The sequence below is a fragment of the Pseudonaja textilis genome, chromosome 3 (assembly GCF_049901715.1).
Source record: "Pseudonaja textilis isolate UNSWEBS1 chromosome 3, rPseTex1.2, whole genome shotgun sequence".
NCBI lineage: Eukaryota > Metazoa > Chordata > Lepidosauria > Squamata > Elapidae > Pseudonaja > Pseudonaja textilis.
Window position 1 is genome coordinate 110,506,259 of NC_141992.1, and position 20,354 is coordinate 110,526,612.

Genomic DNA, 20,354 nt, shown 5'->3' on the forward strand with positions numbered 1-20,354 from the left:
GGAAATTTTCATTTTCAAATCCAATCCTCAAGTCTTATTTTTTACATGCATGTGATATCATCCTCAGAAAATAGGTACTCTGAAAGTATGTAGAGTTAGAACAATTGTGATTAAATTTATTTTTTACTGATTAATTATGTCTCATATCCTTCAAAACTATAACAGGCGAGAAAAATTCCACAGGGTCAATCCGCTTGTTGATTGAGGCTGCTTCCTTCTATTATTTAACAGGAAACCCTGGGACAATCTACTCACACAGTCAAAGTTCACCCCATTTTTTTCCCTGATCACAGAATGAATAGAACTGTAAGGAACTAAGAACTGGCAAGTGGAAGAAAACATGATAGCTTTAAAAATGTTAATATTTTTGTGGATATGTCACTTTGTTCTTCTCCAAGGTAAGGTACTGTATTGACCAATCATATGTCTATTCAATAGTAAGCCTCATGAAGTTCTTTAATAATCAAGACGACAATTGCAGCTTCACTGCATTCAGTTAGAAGATCAACATTCAGCAATAGAATAGATGGTTAGCTTGCATAATTATTTTTTCTGTGACAGATACAATTAAAAAATGTCTAACATGTTTAGATAAGGCTTCTTTTTGCGTGAGTCACTGGAGAATTGTTGATGCTGCTGAGCTAGATGCAATAATGTTCTTTTTCAGCTTAAATCAGTTTCATAAATTTTCAAGATACAAGCTAACAGTTTCTCTGTATTCATGAATGGTCAAAAGAGTTGTTAGTTGTTGGAAATCTCTTGCTATTCATATTGTTTTATAAATAGATTCTGAATCTTGACCTTACAGATTGGCTCATTACAGATAAGTAGACTGGAGAGGGATAGGGGGAAATGTATCACCAGTAATAATATTTCATATAACATAATTGTTTAATTAATTAATTTAATTAATGTATAACATTTATAAATAAATAGCATAATTGTTTAACAAACGATGGCTTACAGATAGAACAAAAATGGACTTTATATGCATATCTGATGCCTAAATCTCAGACAAATTATAATTCATAGGGAGATATCCACAAATACTTTTTCTTAGGCTGGTGCAAATATGACTTTATATGTACCATGTCTTTCCTAGATAGTTGAGACAATAACTTTGAAACACTTCCTTATTATGTATCAAGGCTCAGCAAGATATTACAAAGGCAGAAAGATTGGAAGACCAAGTGTTCAGCCTAGAACTGTTACTATTGCTGTTTCTGATTTCTCTCTTTCTAGCCTTAATATTGATGGTTTCACCTGAGATATAGATTTAGTGGACAAAAAGTAAAGAAGAAGAAATGATACATATATTTCAGAAAACATAAATTAAGTATAGTATCTCTTAAATCATTCTCCATCCTCTAGAGTAATTATTCTTATAAGACTATTCTTAAGGGAGTTGATCAGCAAACCTCTTTTGTATCCTGAACTGACCCTGCTTCTATTCTTCCTTTAATGCACTCCTGAAGAATCGGCTTTTTGTCATTTGGACACTAATGGACTTATTATTCTCAAAATCAGGGAAACTGTGACTTGCCTCATCTTCCCAGCAAAGAAGTCATAAATAACAATTATGTTAAATGAATCAGAGTTCAGTGACAAATTTCCTTTCACTGCAAAATAAAGTTGTTTTAATAAATTAAAACAATAAATTTTATTTTCAAAAGCACCATACCAAAAATAATATTAAACAAGACCCATATGTAGCATGTTTATTTATTGGATTTGTTAAGGCCCCCCAATACCAAGAATACTCTGAGCAATGTGCAATATGTCATACACATATATTAAAAGCATATTAAAAATCAAAAGAACACTCCCCAATATGCAAAAACTTCAGAGGAGTTCAACAATCACCCTAGTCCCAGCTCTGGTACCAAAGACAGGTCTTAAAAGACTTTGGGAAAACAAGCAGGATGTATCTTTCCAGGGGTATGCTATTCCTGAGGACACGAATGCAACAGAAAAGGTAAATTAGACAAAAAGGAAATGGAAAATCAGCTAGAGTGAAAGATAAAAGGGACAACAATAATATTTAAAACATGTGGGCAAAATCAGAAATTGAGGAAACCATATGCGAAAGAGGTATCAATATTGGTGTGACAATCCACACTGTTTATGGAAATCTGAGGGAGGAGATATGTAAGGAACTTGGGTATGCCACATTGGATGAAGTTTTTTTTTCCAAGAGCATTGGAAATATTTGTTGAAAGGGCCAGAAGGGCCAGTACAGATCATGCCTCATGATGAAATTGAAATTGAAGTACTAGCAGCTAATGAATGGGAATAAGAGGGCATTGTTGAAATAGGCTATTTCAAGATTTATGAGGGAGAAAATTAGTTTTTCTTTAAGTACATAGTTATGAAAACCAGAACTTTCCTTCGAATGTCTTCTAAGAACATCCTTGTTTTTCATTTTGCTTGTAGGTCCTGAGCCTAAGGAGAATAGCAGTCTCTTTCTTCCCACCTTGGCAGGTAGAGGACAGCTGCTCCTATTTATTATACAACATCATTTTCTTTTCAATTTAGAATTATGTGAAAACTAAACAAAGTCTCATAACTGGATGGATAAAAATTAATTTGAAATGTAATTTTTTCTCCATGAAATAAAACATTAATCTTCATATCTTCCTTTTTATTTGCAAAGCCTATTATACTAAGTCCCAAGCAAATTCTGTCACAGTGTTGATTTATTCCACAGTAATCAGTGTTTTCCAATATGGATTTAAAAGATTCTAGCTTTGTTTATGAGAGAAAAGTGTATTAAGTTATGTAAATTATTATCAAAGTAACTAAAAAAACTGTTAGATAGTTGGTAAGATGCCTTCAGTCCTATTCCAGGACTGTTTGTTTCCCACACTATTTTCCCCAGTTTTTCTTTGTGGAATATATAAGGCATTGGTACCTCATGAGACACCCAAATATGTAAAAGTGGAGCAAAAGAAGGCAGCAATAAACAATAATCCAAAACAGGAAATCAACATTAATTTATATATTTAAAAACTGCTTTCCCCTGCCTTTAGACAGCCTGCAACTTATTAATTAACATGCGTACAATTAAAATAATTTTATATAATCTTTATGCAAGCAGCATGTTATTACTGTTATTGTATATTACATCAGTGATTATTAGTGAACTGATGACTGAACATCTTTCTATTTTGCAAAGCAAAAGTTGTTTAAGCCTGCTTCATCGAAAAGACTAATCCAAAAGCCTTTTGAAAGCTACATAAAATGGTGTTTTAACAGTCACCATCCAACTGGAAAAGTACTCTACTTTCAGGGGAGAAAGAGGGAAAACAAACTTAATTTTTAACTATTTTTATTTATTCAAAGAAAAAAAATACTAAAATATTTTTTTTAAAAAAAACCCAAGATACAAAGCATACAAGAAATTAAAAAGGTGCATTAAAAAAGAAAACTCCCAACATACATAGACATATTATCCCCTGGGTTGAATACTGATTTATGCATTGCTACAATATTAGTTTCCACCCCTTGTGAAAGAAGTCCCCTCTCCCATTTATTAAACTAGTAAATCCACTTGCAAATTATTGAACTGTCATCTATATGCTATATTAATGACAATATAGAACAAGATTAGGGTTTCCAAACCCACTGTTAACAAAGTGTTACTGTGATCACTTTCTAGAAAATTTACCATGGCATCTTCTCTATCTCAAACCATCCGAAAAGTGAAGAATAATTAATCCTGGATCAAATATCCACGTTTGTTTCTTGATACCATTTCTTATCTATTGTTGTCTAGTTAAATATCATATATTCAATCTCCACAATTGGTCTATCTTCCCAGCAATGTCCAGATAAAAGTGTTTGGCAATTAAGAGTAATAAACCCATTCTCCAGTATTCCCCAGTCCTCCCAAGAAAACACAGTTTTGTCACTTGTCTGTGTCAGGCTTCTGTTGAATGAACAAATGCAGATTTAAAGTTCACAGAGATGTATGAAATCAATTCAATTAGTTCTCTGTCTGTGTAGTCAATATCTCTTTGATCTGCAGCTTTCAAATGAGATTCCTCTAAAGCCTGCACATATTTTCTATGAGCATTATTATCTCATCAAACATTTTTTTAAAAGCTTTCAATTAAATGGTGCATGTTGCTAAAATATATTTTCTTAGATTTTAGCTATTGCTTGTCTGTAATGTAGTATACTGATGCTCTATGAAGTTTAACTATAGAATAAAGAAGCTGAAGCAGAAGAAAGCAGGAAAAGTCTTTTCTGGATATTTCAATCCAAGATTAAAAGAAAAAAAAAACTAAGTATTGTGCAAATTAAAAAAAATAACAAAAACCTTGTGGTGAGAGTCCATTATTAATATAATTTGAATGGAAGCACTTCACCATTGAAAAGCACTCTTTGTTAAAGTGAAAGTTATTTAGAACAACAGCATAAATCAAAGGAAAAAGAAAGAGAACAGCTAAACTTCAACAGTGGGTTGAAACAAATCAGCATTCAGCCAGTCTTCTGTACTTTTAAAGACAAAAAGCAAAGGAAATTTTAAAAGTGAAATTAAGACCCAGGCACACTTTAAAAAAAAACCCCGAAATGCCTACAGCAAGATGGATGCCCATGACTTTTTAACAACTCCCAAAGGGAACTTCAAAACTTCCCTTCCCAAAAATTGTCTTGGGTCATTCCTAAGTGTTCCCATTCACATCTAGGGAGCAGGACTGCCAGGGAGCCAGCGTAGGAAGCAGAATCAGCAGATCATTGATAGGATAGAAATATTTCTTTGCCATTCAGCAGCCATCTTGGTGAGGAGTCCAAAAATTTACTTAATTATTTAATTTCTTAATTGACGTTAGCTTGTCTCTAAATTACTTTACAATATATTGTCTCTGTGAGTGTATTTGTGTGTGACAGACAACACTGGTATAAAAAATGTAATTACTGATTTTCTCTTAGGCTCTTTTTGTCCCATGTTGCTAGTATCAATTAATTAATTATACTGTACATTTCATCTCTAGCATCTTGGGCATAGGAAGAAGAGAATGAGACTGCTGCAGCACAATCATACAATATTTTCTTAACTAATTAATCATTTTGATCTGGTGTGTGTCAGAATAAAGCACTATTCCTTGATATATTTATTTACTAGGACAAAGTAGCATTGTTGGTCTATACTTTGCTTGTGTAATGTATTATTTTTGAACAGGATTCATGACTTTTTGCTCTTCTAAAAAGCCAATCTTTTAAAGCCAAAAATAAGTCTTAGGATTTGTTCCTGGCTGACTAGGAAAGCAACAAGTCAGGAATCCGAGTTTAACATAATTGAACAAGGTTCAAAATCTTCAGTTAAGGTTTTCTGCCTTGGTTAGGTATTCCTGCCGAATGGTGGGACTAAAAGGGAATCATTCCATGCGTATTCAGTTCCAATTGAAGAGTGAGAGTTCTAGTAGCCCAACCCATTTATTCCCCAAAGTTGCACCTCCACAGACAATGGCTTAACTTCAGATCTGTCTGTTAGATCGGTGGATCGGGTCACATAAGAGGCGAGACGCGAAAGTGAACAATCAGCTCTTTATTGTAGCTTCTAAAACAAGGACAGTTAAAGTGTGCGAGCCGCTTGGCTTTATACAGCCGGCCGGCGGCTCGGCCAATCGCGGTAGATTCTTAGCGCTCCAATCACAGTCATTCAGTGGACCAATCGGGTTGTGGTCCTGGTGGACCAATCAGAATGCAAGTCTACGAGAATGTTAATACAGAACACCCCTCCCCTCATGGTTTCGTCCGACATAGCATTGTGACGTCGCGCAGGTAGGTGGGGCTCCGAATCTGTCTAGCTGACCTGCGCGGTTCAGTCTGTGTGTGATCGTCGGCCGGTTCGGACGGGCTCCGCGTCGCTCTCAACTTCGTTGATTGAACCGCCTGGAAGGGTGAGCCGGGCCTGTCGCCGCAGCTCCCGCCCGGACTACCTGGGTTGGTCGAGTTGCGGTTCCTGTTGCTCTTGCTCGGTCTTTCCGGGCTGGTTGAGCTGGCTTGGCTGTACCTTCCAGGTGAAGATCCCGTCTGCGACAGTTCGAGGTCTGCTGGTGAGTATGGCTGGTTTATTTGAACGTTTCTGTCTTCTGGGGGGTGTTCAGTTTGCGTTGGGGGGTGTGCCGTTGATGGTTCCGGCCTTCCATCGTTTACCGTCTTGGTTGTTGAGGCTTCCCCTCCCTCTCTGCTTTCCCTGGTTGTTGTTTCCGAGGCGTCGAGGGTGTTGGCGGCTAGTCTGGACCGTAGTTGGTCGATGTGCCGCTTCCAGCTCCTTCCGTCTGTCGTTTGGAGTCTGTGTGATCGGGGCCCGGTTACCTGTGTTATTTGTGCAGGTACCCAGAGGGGGTCTCCCGTGAAGTTCTTCGCGTAGACCGTATCCCCGATGTTGAATGCCCGGTACCGGCTGGAGGAGTCTGGGGGTTTCTCTGGGTTGTAGGTGGGGTGTAGGCGGTCCAGTGGAGACCTCAGTTTCCTTCCCATCAGTAACTCCGCTGGGCTCTTGTTCGTTGTCGTGCTCGGCGTGATGTGCTGTATGAAGAGTAGTTTGTTTATTTTTTCCTGGATGTCGCCGGTTTCGATTTTTTGGATGGCTTTTTTTGTGTATTGGACCATCCGTTCCGCCCTACTGTTCGCCGCTGGGTGAGCCATCGAGGTTAAGGCGTGTCGGATGCCTCGTTCGGCCAGGTATTTTTCAAATGCCAGTGCCATGAACTGTGGCCCGTTGTCCGACACTATGACATCCGGTAGCCCGTGCGTTGCAAAGAGTCTGTTGAGCTTGTCGATGACCGCTTCTGTTGTTGTTGCCCTCATAGTGCTTACCTCCAGCCAGTTGGAGTAAGCATCTATGGTGATGAGGAATGTATGCCCCTTGGTTGGCCCGGCGAAGTCTATGTGTATTCGCGACCATGGTCCTCTCGGGGTTTCCCATTCCAGGACCAGGGCGGCGGGGGGGTTGGCTCTCGACTCTTGGCACCTGCTGCAGCCGGCGACCCATGTCTCGATTTGTTTGTCCATCCCTGGCCACCAAGCGTAGCTTCTGGCCAGGGCTTTCATCTTGACGACCCCCGGGTGTCCCTCGTGCAGCATTGCCAACACTCTGTTTTGTAGCGCTTCCGATATGACTACCTGGTCGCCCCAGAGTATGCACCCCCTTTGCGAGAACAGCTCAGTTTGGCGGTTTCGGAAGGCTCTGAACTGCTCGCCGCCGTCACTTTCTGGCCACCCTCGCTCTACCCAGCTCAATACCCGCGCCAGCCGTTTGTCTTTATTTGTTTCACGGGCAATGTCTGGCGCGGTTAAGAGTGGGCTGGGTAGGGTCTCGATTTGCAGGGTCGTCATTGTGGGTGCTGGGTCGTCGTCTAGGTTGGGTAGTGGTGACCGGCTTAGTGCATCAGCGTGCGGAATGTTCTTGCCGGGCCGGTGTGACAGTTCGTATGAGTATGCGGCAAGGAACTCGGACCACCGCGTCATCCGGGGTGACAGGATGTTCGGGGTGGCCTTGTTCACTGCGAGTATCCTGAGCAGGGGCTTGTGGTCCGTTATGATCGAAAAGTTCCTACCGTAAAGGTACTCGTGGAATCTTTTCACTCCGGCGACGATGGCGAGGGCTTCTTTGTCCAGTTGACTGTAATTTCTTTCCGGCTTGGCCAGCGTTCGGGAGAAGAAGGCGATGGGTGCTTCCTTCCCGTCGGGTAGGGTGTGGCTGAGGACTGCTCCGATGCCGAAAGGTGATGCGTCGCAAGTTACCGTGAGCGGGAGGGTCTCGCTATACTGGATCAGGACTGCGTCCGATGTCAGCAGGTTTTTTGTTCATTGGAACGCAGTCTCCTCCCGCTTCCCCCAGGTCCAGATGGCCGCTTTATCGAGTAGCCGGTGTAGGGGTTCCGCCACGGTCGCCTTTTGGGGTAGGAAAACATTGTAAAAATTAAGCAGTCCCAAAAATGCCTGTAGTTCCGCCTTGCTTGTTGGTGTGGGGGCTTCCTTGATGGCTCTGAGTTTCTTCCCGGTTGGGTGTATTCCGTGCCGGTCCAGGAGGTACCCCAGGAACTCGACCCTCTCGGTGTGGAGTTGGCATTTGTTTCTTTTGACTTTAAGGCCGGCGTCTTTGAATTTGTTAAGCACCGCCCTTAAACGGGTCTCCAATTGTTCTCTGTTGGCGGCTGCGATCAGCACGTCATCGAAGTAGGGAACCACCCCTTTTATTCCCTGGAGGAGCCTTTCCATGAGACTTTGGAAGACTCCTGGGGCGACACTGACTCCAAATTGGAGTCGGTTGCACCTAAAGGCCCCCCGGTGTGTAACAATCGTTTGCGCTTCGGCTGTCTCCGCATCGACCGGCAATTGCTGATACGCTTGTGCCAAGTCGAGTTTTGTGAAGATCCGGCCTCCCCCCAGTGAGTGCAGAAGGTGCTGTACAACTGGGACTGGGTAGGCGCTTTGCTGCAGCGCGTGATTGAGGGTGGCCTTGTAGTCCCCGCAAATTCTTATGGAGCCATCGGGTTTGATGGGGGTGACTATGGGCGTTTCCCAACGGGCATGGTCGATGGGCTCTAGTACCCCTTGCGCGACAAGCTTGTCTAGTTGCTCGTCGATTTTCGGCTTGAGCGCAAAAGGCACTCGCCGGGGTTTGAGGCGGATTGGGGCGATGTTAGGGTTAAGGTTGAAAGATATAGGGGGCCCTCGGTACTTGCTTAGCGAGTTGTCGAAGACCTCCTGGAATTCTTTTACGAGAGTCGCTTCCCAGTCGGCCTCGTCTGTGTAATGGATGCCCGTCACCTCGATGCCCAGCGGGGCGAACCATTGCAGGCCGAGTAAGCTGGGGCGGTCCCTGTCCACGATTGTGAGTGGCAAGATGTCGGTGTGGTTCTTGAATGTGACCTTAAAGTGCCCGATGCCGGCCACAGGGATGCGGTTTCCCTGATAGTCTTTCAGGATTAGCTTCTGGTTGTCTAGTTCGTTGCGGCGGATGGTCGGGACTAGGCGCTTGATTGTGCGCCAAGAAACCATTGAGAGATAGGACCCGGAGTCCACTTCCATCTCGCAGGGCTGGTCTTCGATGCACGGGGCCACGTGTACCTTTCGGGCGTCCATGGTTGACGAATGGCCGATGACGACCATCTGGTGGGTTTCCTCGCGCCGCTGTGCTTTGCTGAGTCGTCTGCTGCGGCTGTCACGGCTCCACCGGCTCTCGGTCGGTCGGTCTCGGTGCCTGGGGGGGGGTGCCGTCTCGTCGTTGTGGGCTGTTTCCTCGTCGCTGCGAGCTGTAGCTCTTTTTGTTCCGGCACACCTTGGCGATGTGCCCCCGCTTCTCGCAGTGCCTGCAAATGGCGTCGAGAAAACGGCATTCGGAGCGGGGGTGATCGCCGCTGCAGCCGGCGCAATGGAAACCCGACTTACGTCCCCTGCGGTCCCGGTGGTCGCGCTCGGTCTGCAGCCGATGGATTTCCTCGTCTTCGTCCTCGGTGTCAGATTGGGGTTCGAAGTCGCCATGATGCGTGGTTGTTTCTCGACGGCTGGTTTCCCCGGGCTTCGCGGTGGCGGGGGTCGCTTCGTTGGCCGGTGGCCGTTCAGTCGTGTTGGCTTGCCTCATCCGGGCTGCTGACTGGCGGGTGGCCTCGGCGGCGGTAGCCTCGGCGCGGGCGTCGGCGAGGGAGATGTTGCCTTTGGCCATCAGCCGGCTCTGCAGCACGGGGTCTCGGAGTCCGAGGACAACTCGGTCCCGAAGCGCCTGGTCCAGGTCGGGGAATTCGCAGGGGCCCCCCAGGTTCCGCAGCTGGGCCACGAAGTCGCCGATGGTCTCGCCTTCACGCTGATCTCGGCGGTAGAAGTCGTGCCTACGAATGAGGATGGGCACGGTAGGGGCGTAATGGCGGCGCAAGATGGGCTCGAGGTCAGCCCAGTCCATCTCCTTGACGTCGGCGGGCTTCGCCAGCGCCTTGGCCATTTTGAACACCGCGGGCCCGCAGTGTGTTAGGAATACTGCCCGTTTCCTCTGGCCGTTGGCGTCCTTGAGGTTGCTGCACTCTAGGAACATCTGGAAGCGGTCGATGTATGACTCCCAGTCTTCGGTTGCTGGGTCGAACGGAGCGGGCGGCAGGGTGCTGGCCATCTTGCAGGGCGCTGATCACCGTTTGCCACGTGCTAGTTGGTCCTCGCCTCACGATCCCATCCTCGTCGCCAGTGTTAGATCAGTGGATCGGGTCACATAAGAGGAGAGACGCGAAAGTGAACAATCAGCTCTTTATTGTAGCTTCTAAAACAAGGACAGTTAAAGTGTGCGAGCCGCTTGGCTTTATACAGCCGGCCGGCGGCTCGGCGGCCAATGGCAGCGCTTTGAATCTCCCGCGATCGGCTCGGCCAATCGCGGTAGATTCTTAGCGCTCCAATCACAGTCATTCAGTGGACCAATCGGGTTGCGGTCCTGGTGGACCAATCAGAATGCGAGTCTACGAGAATGTTAATACAGAACACTGTCCAAATAATGGAAGGATTTACTTTATCTTTGTTTCACATATCAGCAAAGAGATATTTGTTTACTCCTTTTATTCAACTGCATCCTCTTTTTCCAAGAATCCACAGGTATATCTAAACTAATGATTGCCACAAAAGATTTCCAGAATGAAAAACCAGACTTTCCTACTACCTCTTATCCTACAGAAGAAAGACCAGCAGCATTAACAGTGGCAGCATTAAGTAAGTAGACATGGTGGCATAAGTTTCATTTTGCTTAGAAATATGAATGGATATAGTTTAATATTATTGACATTGATTTGATTTATTTGATTCTTTCTTGTAAACTTTCACCTATCGTTTCTTTGTCCTATTTGCAGGGGCATAAGTAAATCTTATGTGAGGAGGTTTCTATTAAACCATTAGATCTCATGAGGTATAGATTTCTAAGGCAATAAAACCTTAACATTGATTCCTTGGACAAATTAGAATTCATTTATTTATTTTATTTATTTATTTGATTTGTCAATCGCTTACAAGATAATAGGTATATGTATATACATAGTTATGAATACATGAAATGGGTACATATAAAAAAAATAAAAGAAACAATAGGACGGGGATGGTAGGCACGTTGGTGTGCTTATGCATGCCCCCTACAGACCTCAACATAGATCTCCAGTCTCATTTAGCTCACACTGTTAAGTTCTGTACCCATCTTTATTATTGCTTAGTTTTAAGTATGAAAACTCAGAAGATGAGCTTATTAAAACTGAAATCCCCCCCCCCCCCCATCTTTGGAGCAATCATAACAATGATTGTTAGGGCAGAATTGTTGAGAAGGTCACCTTTGGTTATGTTCCCTTTGTGGGGAAGCATTTTTGGTAATCCTTGACATTGTTAATATTTAATGATATACAATAGAAAAGTTATTATGGATGTTTTCCACTCCCACTTAGGTATCATCATTTTCATTGTCATTCTGGTGGTGATTGTAATAATCCTTGTCAGCGTAGTCAGCATAACATTCAATGGCCGTCACTGCAAAAAGGTAACAGGTATGTAGTAGTGATCAATGTAGCAGAATCATTCACATTAGTAGATCATATTTGATTGCTAATTTCATTTTAGCTAATTAAATTCATATTGAAATTACTGACAACACCCTTGTTTTTCTAATTGCTTCCTTGACTCTATAGATGCTCATCTTAATATTTGTTTTATGTTTCTTCTTTCCTGTTATTTATGGTATCAAAGCAGTTAAGAGTAGAATGGAAAATTCTAATATGCTCTATTTCTGTTTCAAAATCTTTCATGAAAACCTGCCTCCAATATGTATTTGAGAGCACTGCTGTACACTAAAACAGAATTTTGAAAAATTGATGCTTGCTCTTGTAAATATTTTGGTTGAAGGGAAAGGAGGAGAAATATTGGTTTCAGTGACTGACTGTGTGTCCTCAAATAGAGTGATTGTCGATATCCACATTTTGTTCAGAGTGTCTTGGGGACAAAATAGAAAGCAAGATACAGAATATTTCATTCAGCTATTTACTTCATTAACTTTCTCTGCGTCCATGGTCTCTTAGGCATCCAATCACAGTTGATCTCTTGACAGAGTCATCAAAGAGAGCTCTGAACCACTGTGAAAATTGCAAGACTAGTACAGTGCTGTTTGATGCCTTTCATATAAACTTTTGCAATATACTGTAGGTTCGGCTGCTCTACCACTTGAAAGCTGCAGCTGATCCAAAAGCCAGGGATGCAGGCAATTACGGGTATATCTTAGTATTTATTTATTTATTTGATTTGATTTGATTTGTCAATCGCTTACAAGATACAGGTATAAGAATAAACATAGTTTTGAATACATGAGATAGATACTTATAAGAAAAATAAAAAGAAACAATAGGACAGGGACAGTTAGGCATGATTGGTGCGCTTATGCACGCCCCCTACAGACCTCTTAAGAAAGGGGTGAGGTCAATAGTAGACAGTCTAAGGTTAAAGTTTTTGGGGTTTGGGGAAAAAACCACAGAGTCAGGCAGAATATTCCAAACATTGACCACTCTGTTGCTGAAGTCATATTTCCTGCAGTCACGTTTGGTGCAGTTAACCTTGAGTTTGTATCTATTATGTACTGTTATGCCCATGTAATACTTCTGCTGATCAGCAGGAAGCTTCTAGGTACAATTCAAGATATCGGTTGTGACCCATAAAATGCTTTATAGCAGTGGTCCTCAACCCCCAAGCCATGGACTGGTACTGGTGCATGGCCTGTTAGGAATTAGGCCATGCAAGTGAGTTTCATCTGTGCATGTGTGGGATCGAGGTAGTGCATGAAACCATTTCCCCCTCTCGCTCCTGCCACCACCACCACCAGTGCATGGAAATATTGTTTTCCCGGAAACCAGTTCACGGTACAAAGAAGGTTGGGGATCTCCGCTTTACAACATAGGGCCTGATTAACTGAGGGATCATCCATTTTGCCCATGGATGATCATTGTTTCATTGCCCATTGTCTCTGACCATCAAGTAATATTTGACACTGTGCCTACACTCCAATCCCATCTTTAAAATTGTATGATTTGATGGGACATAGATAGCATGCCTTCTTAAACATGATACTTATCCTCTGGATAAATGGTATCCTTATCAAAACTTCCTTCATTAGGGAATTGACTAGGTGGGTGTTTGTGCATCCATCTGTTCCAGTGATATTTTTTTTTACACTGTCAGCATTTTGCATATAATGTGCTGGGCTTTCTTTTGAAAACCTGAAACCCACCCAACTTTTAAGTCACTCTGGATCTGGACCTGGCAGCTTCCATTCCCTTACCTAGTGCCTGCACAGTCTAGGTCAGTTGAGAAGGATGTGGGCAAGTGGGGATGAGCATGTGAGCGTGTGAGAAAAAACAAATGTACATTGAAATCAATAAAATTTTACTGTAACTTTGGATTAGGAAACCTATGTAGCTCAATGCTCACACGAAAGTGATTTAATATGTTCCTAATTATTTCCCACCTGTTTGTATGCTTTAGCTGTATTTATCAGGAAAACGCAGGTAGGAAGCAAGAGCTGCCGTGAGATCTGCATGGCTTGACAGGAAAGCTGTGTGTGAGTGAATGATCCAAAGCTGTACAAGTGTTTGTGTAACAGTAGACTCTTTCCTGGCCCCTCATAACATAAGAATAGATGGGGAATCTATTTATCATCCAATCCCAAGAACCTATTGGTACTTGTGAACATTGCCTGAATGTGATAAAGGGTTGGATTAGAAAGAACAAATTGAGAGAATACAATCCAGAAAATGTGGAGGAGCTGTTGCTAAACAGAAGAATGTTTATTTGTACATATCTTTAATTTCTAATATAAAATGGTAATATATTTTTCTTGTCTTGTCAGATAAACGAAAACTTCAACATTCTACAGTATCATACAGGTACATCTCTTAATAATGTCTTCTTTCTGATTAAAAGACAATTCTTTATTATGATGTTAAACTGGGATAAATTCTATTGTCATTCCCCCCCCCACCAAAAAAAATTCAGTTCTGCCCCACTCGGAATGATGTAGCATTTCTAATACATTTGTTTTCATGTTTGTTTTCTAATACATATGTTTTTCCCTATCTAAATTTTGATTTCTATTTTGTGCTGAATTGTATCATTTTTGGTCGTTCATTTATTGTAATAAAAAATGAGAAAATAGCTGACAGTTCAACAGAAACAATTGCTTTTCAGTTGAGGATTGTCCACCCCACCCACCCCGCCAAAAATCTATCCTTAGACTAAGACCAAAGGCAGATTCAGAAGTATTGTATGGGACATTCCTCCGGGGTTGCAGGGGAGATATTACAATTCTAACGTGCTGTGGGTTCAACTTCAAAAAGGGACCGAGGGGAGCCATTTGATCTAATGAAAAGTTGTGACAATGTTAAAGAGCAGCAGTAACTGTACACAACAATCCAAAGTGCTGCTGCACAGTCCAAGGAGATAGAAATCTCTTAAATCAAGAGAGAAAATCAGCTTTTGGCTCAAAACTCCTTGACCTGGTCTGAAAGCAGTTTGGTTCTGAGGCAGAATATTTTTGTTCCAGGCAATCTAATTATTTCTTATTTACATGTGTAGCAATTTCCCCCCCAAACTATGCTGAAAAGCCTACTTAAAGAAAACATAAGTGAAAATAGTTAATCCTGTATCAAGTAAAATAGGCATGTATGTATGTGCAAAACAGTCTTGTCTCCTGACAATTACACGGACAAATTCATGAAGTTTTCTTAGCAACGTTTTTCAGAAGTAGTTTGTCGTGGCTTTCTTCCTAGGTCTGGCAGAATCACAGGCCAAAAATCCCTCAGTTTGGTACATATCGAAGGCAGGATTATAACTCACCATTTCATGGTTTCTACTCTGGTTCCTTTAACCAACATGCAATTCATAATCTGCTCCATCATATTTTTTGTTTTAAAACTAAAGCATTTTTAAAATTTTGGATTAAGCTTCTTGAGCCAAACATTTGTCAACATTTCAGAAAGACAGAAGTCCTATTTTCATTACTTTGTGATATTAATATAGTACCTATACTATATGAGTTTGGTTTTTTTAAATAATAATATTGTGGCAGAATGATATTAAAACAAAAGGACCTATATAATTCCTAGTGTACTGGGCTGGTTCCTTCTATTCTACTTTACATATTTTCTCATGAAGGAAACAGGGAAGTAATTTTTGCATTTTTGTTTCTTTGGTAGCTGTTCGGATGCTGTTACTACAGTTGGCAGTAAGAATGCTTTATTGATCTCTATGAAGACTTAAATGCAACCAGCCGCAAAAGTAAGAGGATGGGGACATGGATCCAAATATTGTTGAAGTGTTCCTCTTCAAGTAATTCAGAGAAACGCAACATGCTCATGTTTTAGAATGGCAAAATTTAATGCAGCATAAATATCTTAGGAGTATTTGGTGTTCTCAGTTAACAATTATTTAGACCAGAGTCTACTAATTTTGCCTTTGTTTTGTTTTTCTAGATCTTGTGAAGGTCTCATGAAGAAGCACTCATGAAGAATAGGAGGAACTAAACACTAAACACTTCATTTTTATTATATTCAGCAAAGCATTAAGATGTTATCATTTGGAATATAACTATCTGAATTGCATTATAATCAGGTTTCATACAGTATTTGAATGCAAAAGGGTAGTTTGGATCCTGGGGGGCACAAACATAACTTGTATCTGTAATTGTTTAAACTAGACAGGCCTTCCTATAGGATCATATGTGGGTCCACTGCAGCTGCTAGCAATCTGGAAAAGATGCAGATGGTTTTAAGACCTGCTGCAATCACACTCCTGCATGCTCCAAAGGGCCTTTTCATCTTTCTTTAGGACCATTGCACAGGCCTCACAATCAGATAAGTGATCCAATAGCCTAGTATCATATACTCAAGAGCATTCAGGGCCTTAGGCACAGGGGTGGGATTCTACCAGTTCGATTCTCCAGAACCGGTTGTTACAATTCTGCGCAGTTTGGAGAACCGGCAAATCGCGCCACTGGCTAGCCCCTCCCCTCCCCATCCCCACTCCTTACCTGGCATGCATGCCATCAAACTTGCCTGCCTTTGTTAAGTTACTATTTTTCCTTCCCACCCACCCCCGACCATCAGCTGTTCTGCTGTGCTGGGAGATTTAGATTAGCTAGAAAGCAGGAAATCATTGGATTTCTTGCTTTCTAGCTAATCTAAAAACAGAGCTGAACCTTCCTTAGGACTGAAGCTTCTATTTTTCAGTGCAAGCTCAGGCAGCAGATTGCAGAAAGGTAGATCTCTGAGTGAATCTGTGATTCTGCAAGCAACTCAATCTGCCTGCTTTGCCTGGTTTTGGGTAAAAGTTGCTCTTATTTTAATAAAAAAATATTTATAATATGTACATACAAGCCATGTCCAGCCAGTCACATGACCACCAAGCCACACCCACAAATTAGGCCATGCCCACAGAACTGGATGTTAAGAAATTTGAATCCCACCCCTGCTTAGGCAGACTTCCCTAATAATTGCTATCTGAATCTATAGAAGGTGTACACGGGACTCCTGTTGCGCCTTACTATTGGGCTATTATTATTTGCTGCTATACTGTCTGTTGAGCACAGAAACTAAGGGTTGGATGCACAAAACAACAGTATAATAAGGATTGTGGAAGCAGAGCCTTCTGGTCCTTCCCCACATACTCTTCCAGCCCCATCAAAGTTCCCACCTATTGAAAGGAGTACACTGTAATTCAAGGAGCCATGAAAGAGTAGGAGGATATTTCCTTTTGCTCTGTCATAAATAATTTCTTTAGATTGAACTATTACAATTTAATTTCCTGAAGACATAGCATGTTTTAAGATGTATTTTCATTTATCTTTGAGATGAAAATCTTACTGAATGCCATTGTCTTATTTTACATTCCAATCATTGTCACATATATTTTTCTGTTTTATTTTGAAAGAATATCTTCAGAAAATGGAATTTGCCTGATCTTTTGGCATGAGTGTCTTTTCTCTTACATACTTATATCAGAGGCTTTGGCCTTGAAATCTTGAAAGTTCAAAAGTATCGTGTTTCTCAAACAATACGGCCTCCCCCAATAGGAAGTCCCAGCATGTTTTATAGGCATAAAATCAAATTAAGCCCCTCCCCCCTAAATTAAGGCCTATATTAAACATGCAAAATGGGGGGGAATGGCGGGGGGGCTTGCTGTTAGGAAGTACTTTTGTTGCATACCCGGATATGGTGCTGCTGGCGTTGACCTCGGCGTTGGTGGGGCACTTCGCATTGGGAGACCTTCCACCACTGCTGCTTTCCCTTCTCCCTGTGCTGTCGCGGCATTTAGAGCAATATTGTGGCGTTTGGTGCAGCCACGCGTGGCCAGCCAGGGCTCCTCCCTGCAACTGGAGCCCGGTGGAGACACTCAGCTTCTGGCACTCCTGTTGCCACCTTCCCTTTGCCTTCGAAGGCAAAGCCAATTCTTTTAAAAACAATGCCCTACTACCAGTATGACAAAGCCTCCTCTGCCCGAAAGAGGGCAGAGGAGGCTTTGTCGTACCAGTAGTAGGGCGTCGTTTTTAAAAGAATTGGCTTTGCCTTCGAAGGCGGCGACAGGAGCGCCTGAATCTGAGTGTCTCCGCCGGGCTCTGGTTGCAGGGAGGAGCCCTGGCTGGCTATGCGTGGCTGCGCCAAACGCTGCGATGTTGCTCTAAACGTTGTTACAGCATGGGGAGAAGGGAAAGCAACAGTGGTGGAAGGTCTCCCGATATGAAGTGCCCCACCAACGCCGAGGTCAACATCCAAGCTGTCGCCACCTGCCCGAGGATGCAAGGGGGGGGAATTAAATCACCCCCCAAAAGACGGCCTAGCCGTTTTTTCGGGGGTCAAAAAAAAAAAGGCCCGGCCTTATTTTGTGAGAAACACGGTATCAATATTCATCCTAATCTTCTGCTTCAAAGTCAAAATCACATGAAGTATCATGTGCTTACACTATTCTGATCTTTATAGATATAAATACATCAGAATTTCTGAATATTTTTTCCAAGGCCTTTACACATGCTCCAGCAAATGCTAGTCTGCAAACTATTGATTGTTTATTTATTGTTGGTGGGTTGATCCTAAATGACAGAAGTTTTTACCCATTTGATGTCTTTACTATTTGTTTTAAGACTGCTTGTTATACCTATTGCATTAGTTTGTGATGAAGAAAATAAATCTAACAAGTAGATACAGATACAGATAATCAGAGCTGGAAGGGACCTTGTAGGTCATCCAGTCCAACCACCCCCCCGCCAAAGCGGGAGACCCTACGCCATTTCTGACAAATGGCAGTCCAATCTCTTCTTGAAAGTCTCAACTGATGTAAAATGGAGATTGCTGCACCATTTTTTCTTCCTGTCTTTTGTTCATGATTAGGGTCCAACCCAATTCCCCTTTTTGCCTAATTCTATCAGATCCAAATTGGCATTCTGCCCCAAAGAAAGCCCCTGCAGTCCCACTAAAATAAAGAATAGAAGCCTCCCTCACCAGCTCATGATATAGCCTCTGTTTTTGTTTTTGTCTTTTTTTTTCTCAAAAATTTAGATGCCCAAGGACATATATTTTGCCTTATTGGCCTTTTAAAGTTTTTAAAAAATCTTTTTGTTTAAGAAAATAATGGCATTTAAAAGACTGATACATGACTTTTAGAGTTATTTTAAGAAATGGCAATATTTGTATGTATTTTTTAATTTGGCTTTTAATTGAGGTCCTGATTTTATACTTAGTTGATTTGTTTCAGATATTACTGAATCTGTTCTTTGTGTGTAACCTTGTTTTTTCATAAGGAAAAATATAGCTTTTTAAAAATAATTTCTTATTTTGATATAAAGATTTGTAGTTTATCTTTTAGCAGAACTTCAAAGGCAGTTAAAACAAGATAAAATACAGTACTTCAATGAAGTTTTTGAACTGCCTTCATTTTAAAATTCATAGAGATTGAAGAGATTATCAATTTGCCCTATGGATTAATTTCAGATCTTAAGTTTTTTGGAAGATACTTAATTGAGCAGCATTCAGTTAACATTAATATTATTTATCTGTAATTATTACCTTTCCAAATGAAAATCGGTATGTTAAAGATTAGAAATGAAATACAATTAAATGAAATACAAGCTTTTTATTTACGTACTTGTGTCTTTGTATGTTGTTAGTTTACAATACTCCAAGCAGTTCATAATTAAAATGCAGAAATATGATGATTAAAAGTAATCAAATAAAAACCAGAAGGAAACAAAATAATCAGGAGCCTTAATGTAAAAGAGCCTTCAAGAGCCTTGTTGAACTGTCTTCACTTTTCCAGAATATACCCTAAGTAGGGGCTATCCAGATACTGATGAGCTGCTACCAAAAAGTTGTGAGGTGAAGTGCTCTATCCATTTCACCTCAGAAGGGGAAGGAACTTCCTAGCTGAGTTGCCTATATAAAGTAGACAGATTCTCCTTGGAGAAGATGCTCCCAAATATTGTAGTTTTTATAAGCCAACGGGAACACTTTGAACTCTTCTTGGAAATCTATTCACCACTATACTGCATCCACAAAACAAGTATCCTAATCAAGCACCAAACTTGACAGGAAACATGACTTTAGCAACAGAGTGGTCAATGCTTGTAATACTCTACCTGAGGTTTCTTCCCCAAACCCCAAAAACTTCAACCTTAGACTATCTACTGTTGACCTCACCCCATTCCTAAGAGGTCTTTAAGGAGCGCGCATAAGTGCACCAACCTGCCTACCATCCCTGTCCTAACGTCCCCTTTTATTCTTATCCATTTCATGTATTATCATTAATCATGTTTATACTTATATCTGTTATCTAATACATGCTCAACAAATAAATAAAATAAAAATAAATAAAAATAATGCTGAATTGATCACCAGCCTAGAGAGAGAATAATGTGACCAGTTTTGTATTCTGGTAAAGGGCATTGGCTGTGCTCACTCTTACAGCATTTTATGAGGTTGTTTCTTAAAAGTCTGAACATATCAATAGCTCAAAATATTGGGATGCTAAATTTTTAACTACCTCAGTTTCTTGAATGTCATAATAGTTGATTTATTCCACAGTTATGCATAAACCATAATTTTAAGATGCTTAAGACAAAAGCAGACCATTAAAAATGGTGGTAACTGTGTTTGCTCAAGGTAAAGAAAAGATTGAGGAGAATAAGAATATGCATGAGAAAGAGCAATATTATTGTTTCAAAGATTGCATTTAGCTATGGATTGCTTAACCATGGGGGACAAAACACAACTGATTATGTTTATACATTATAGAAAATAAAAATTAAACAAGCTACGTTATAGCTTAGCATAATGTATGTTTTCAAAAGATGTAAA

At 41.4% G+C, this 20,354-nt stretch overlaps 1 protein-coding gene across 2 annotated transcripts; it reads left to right on the forward strand.

Annotated features, from left to right (window-relative positions):
• Window positions 1–264: 264 nt before the first annotated feature.
• Window positions 265–19,803, forward strand: ECSCR (endothelial cell surface expressed chemotaxis and apoptosis regulator). 2 transcript variants are annotated; one of them, XM_026700957.2, is made up of 7 exons: window positions 265–398; window positions 2,434–2,481; window positions 10,579–10,701; window positions 11,418–11,516; window positions 13,862–13,898; window positions 15,207–15,288; window positions 15,483–19,801. In XM_026700957.2, the coding sequence occupies exons 1-6, from the start codon at window positions 341–343 to the stop codon at window positions 15,268–15,270; spliced, it is 429 nt and encodes a 142-aa protein (XP_026556742.1). In that variant the 5' UTR covers window positions 265–340; the 3' UTR covers window positions 15,271–15,288; window positions 15,483–19,801. The 2 variants fall into 2 exon arrangements, with proteins under 2 accessions (XP_026556742.1, XP_026556743.1); XM_026700958.2 differs by lacking the exon at window positions 2,434–2,481 and having other exon boundaries at window positions 291–398; window positions 15,483–19,803.
• Window positions 19,804–20,354: the final 551 nt, after the last annotated feature.

Excerpts from the sequence above, each read along its gene's own strand:
- ECSCR (XM_026700957.2), top strand. The coding sequence starts at position 341 with ATGATAGCTTTAAAAATGTTAATATTTTTGTGGATATGTCACTTTGTT. Across the intron at positions 2,482-10,578 it reads CTTTCTTCCCACCTTGGCAG|AATCCACAGGTATATCTAAA; the intron begins GTAGAGGACAGC and ends TCTTTTTCCAAG. Across the intron at positions 10,702-11,417 it reads ATTAACAGTGGCAGCATTAA|GTATCATCATTTTCATTGTC; the intron begins GTAAGTAGACAT and ends ACTCCCACTTAG.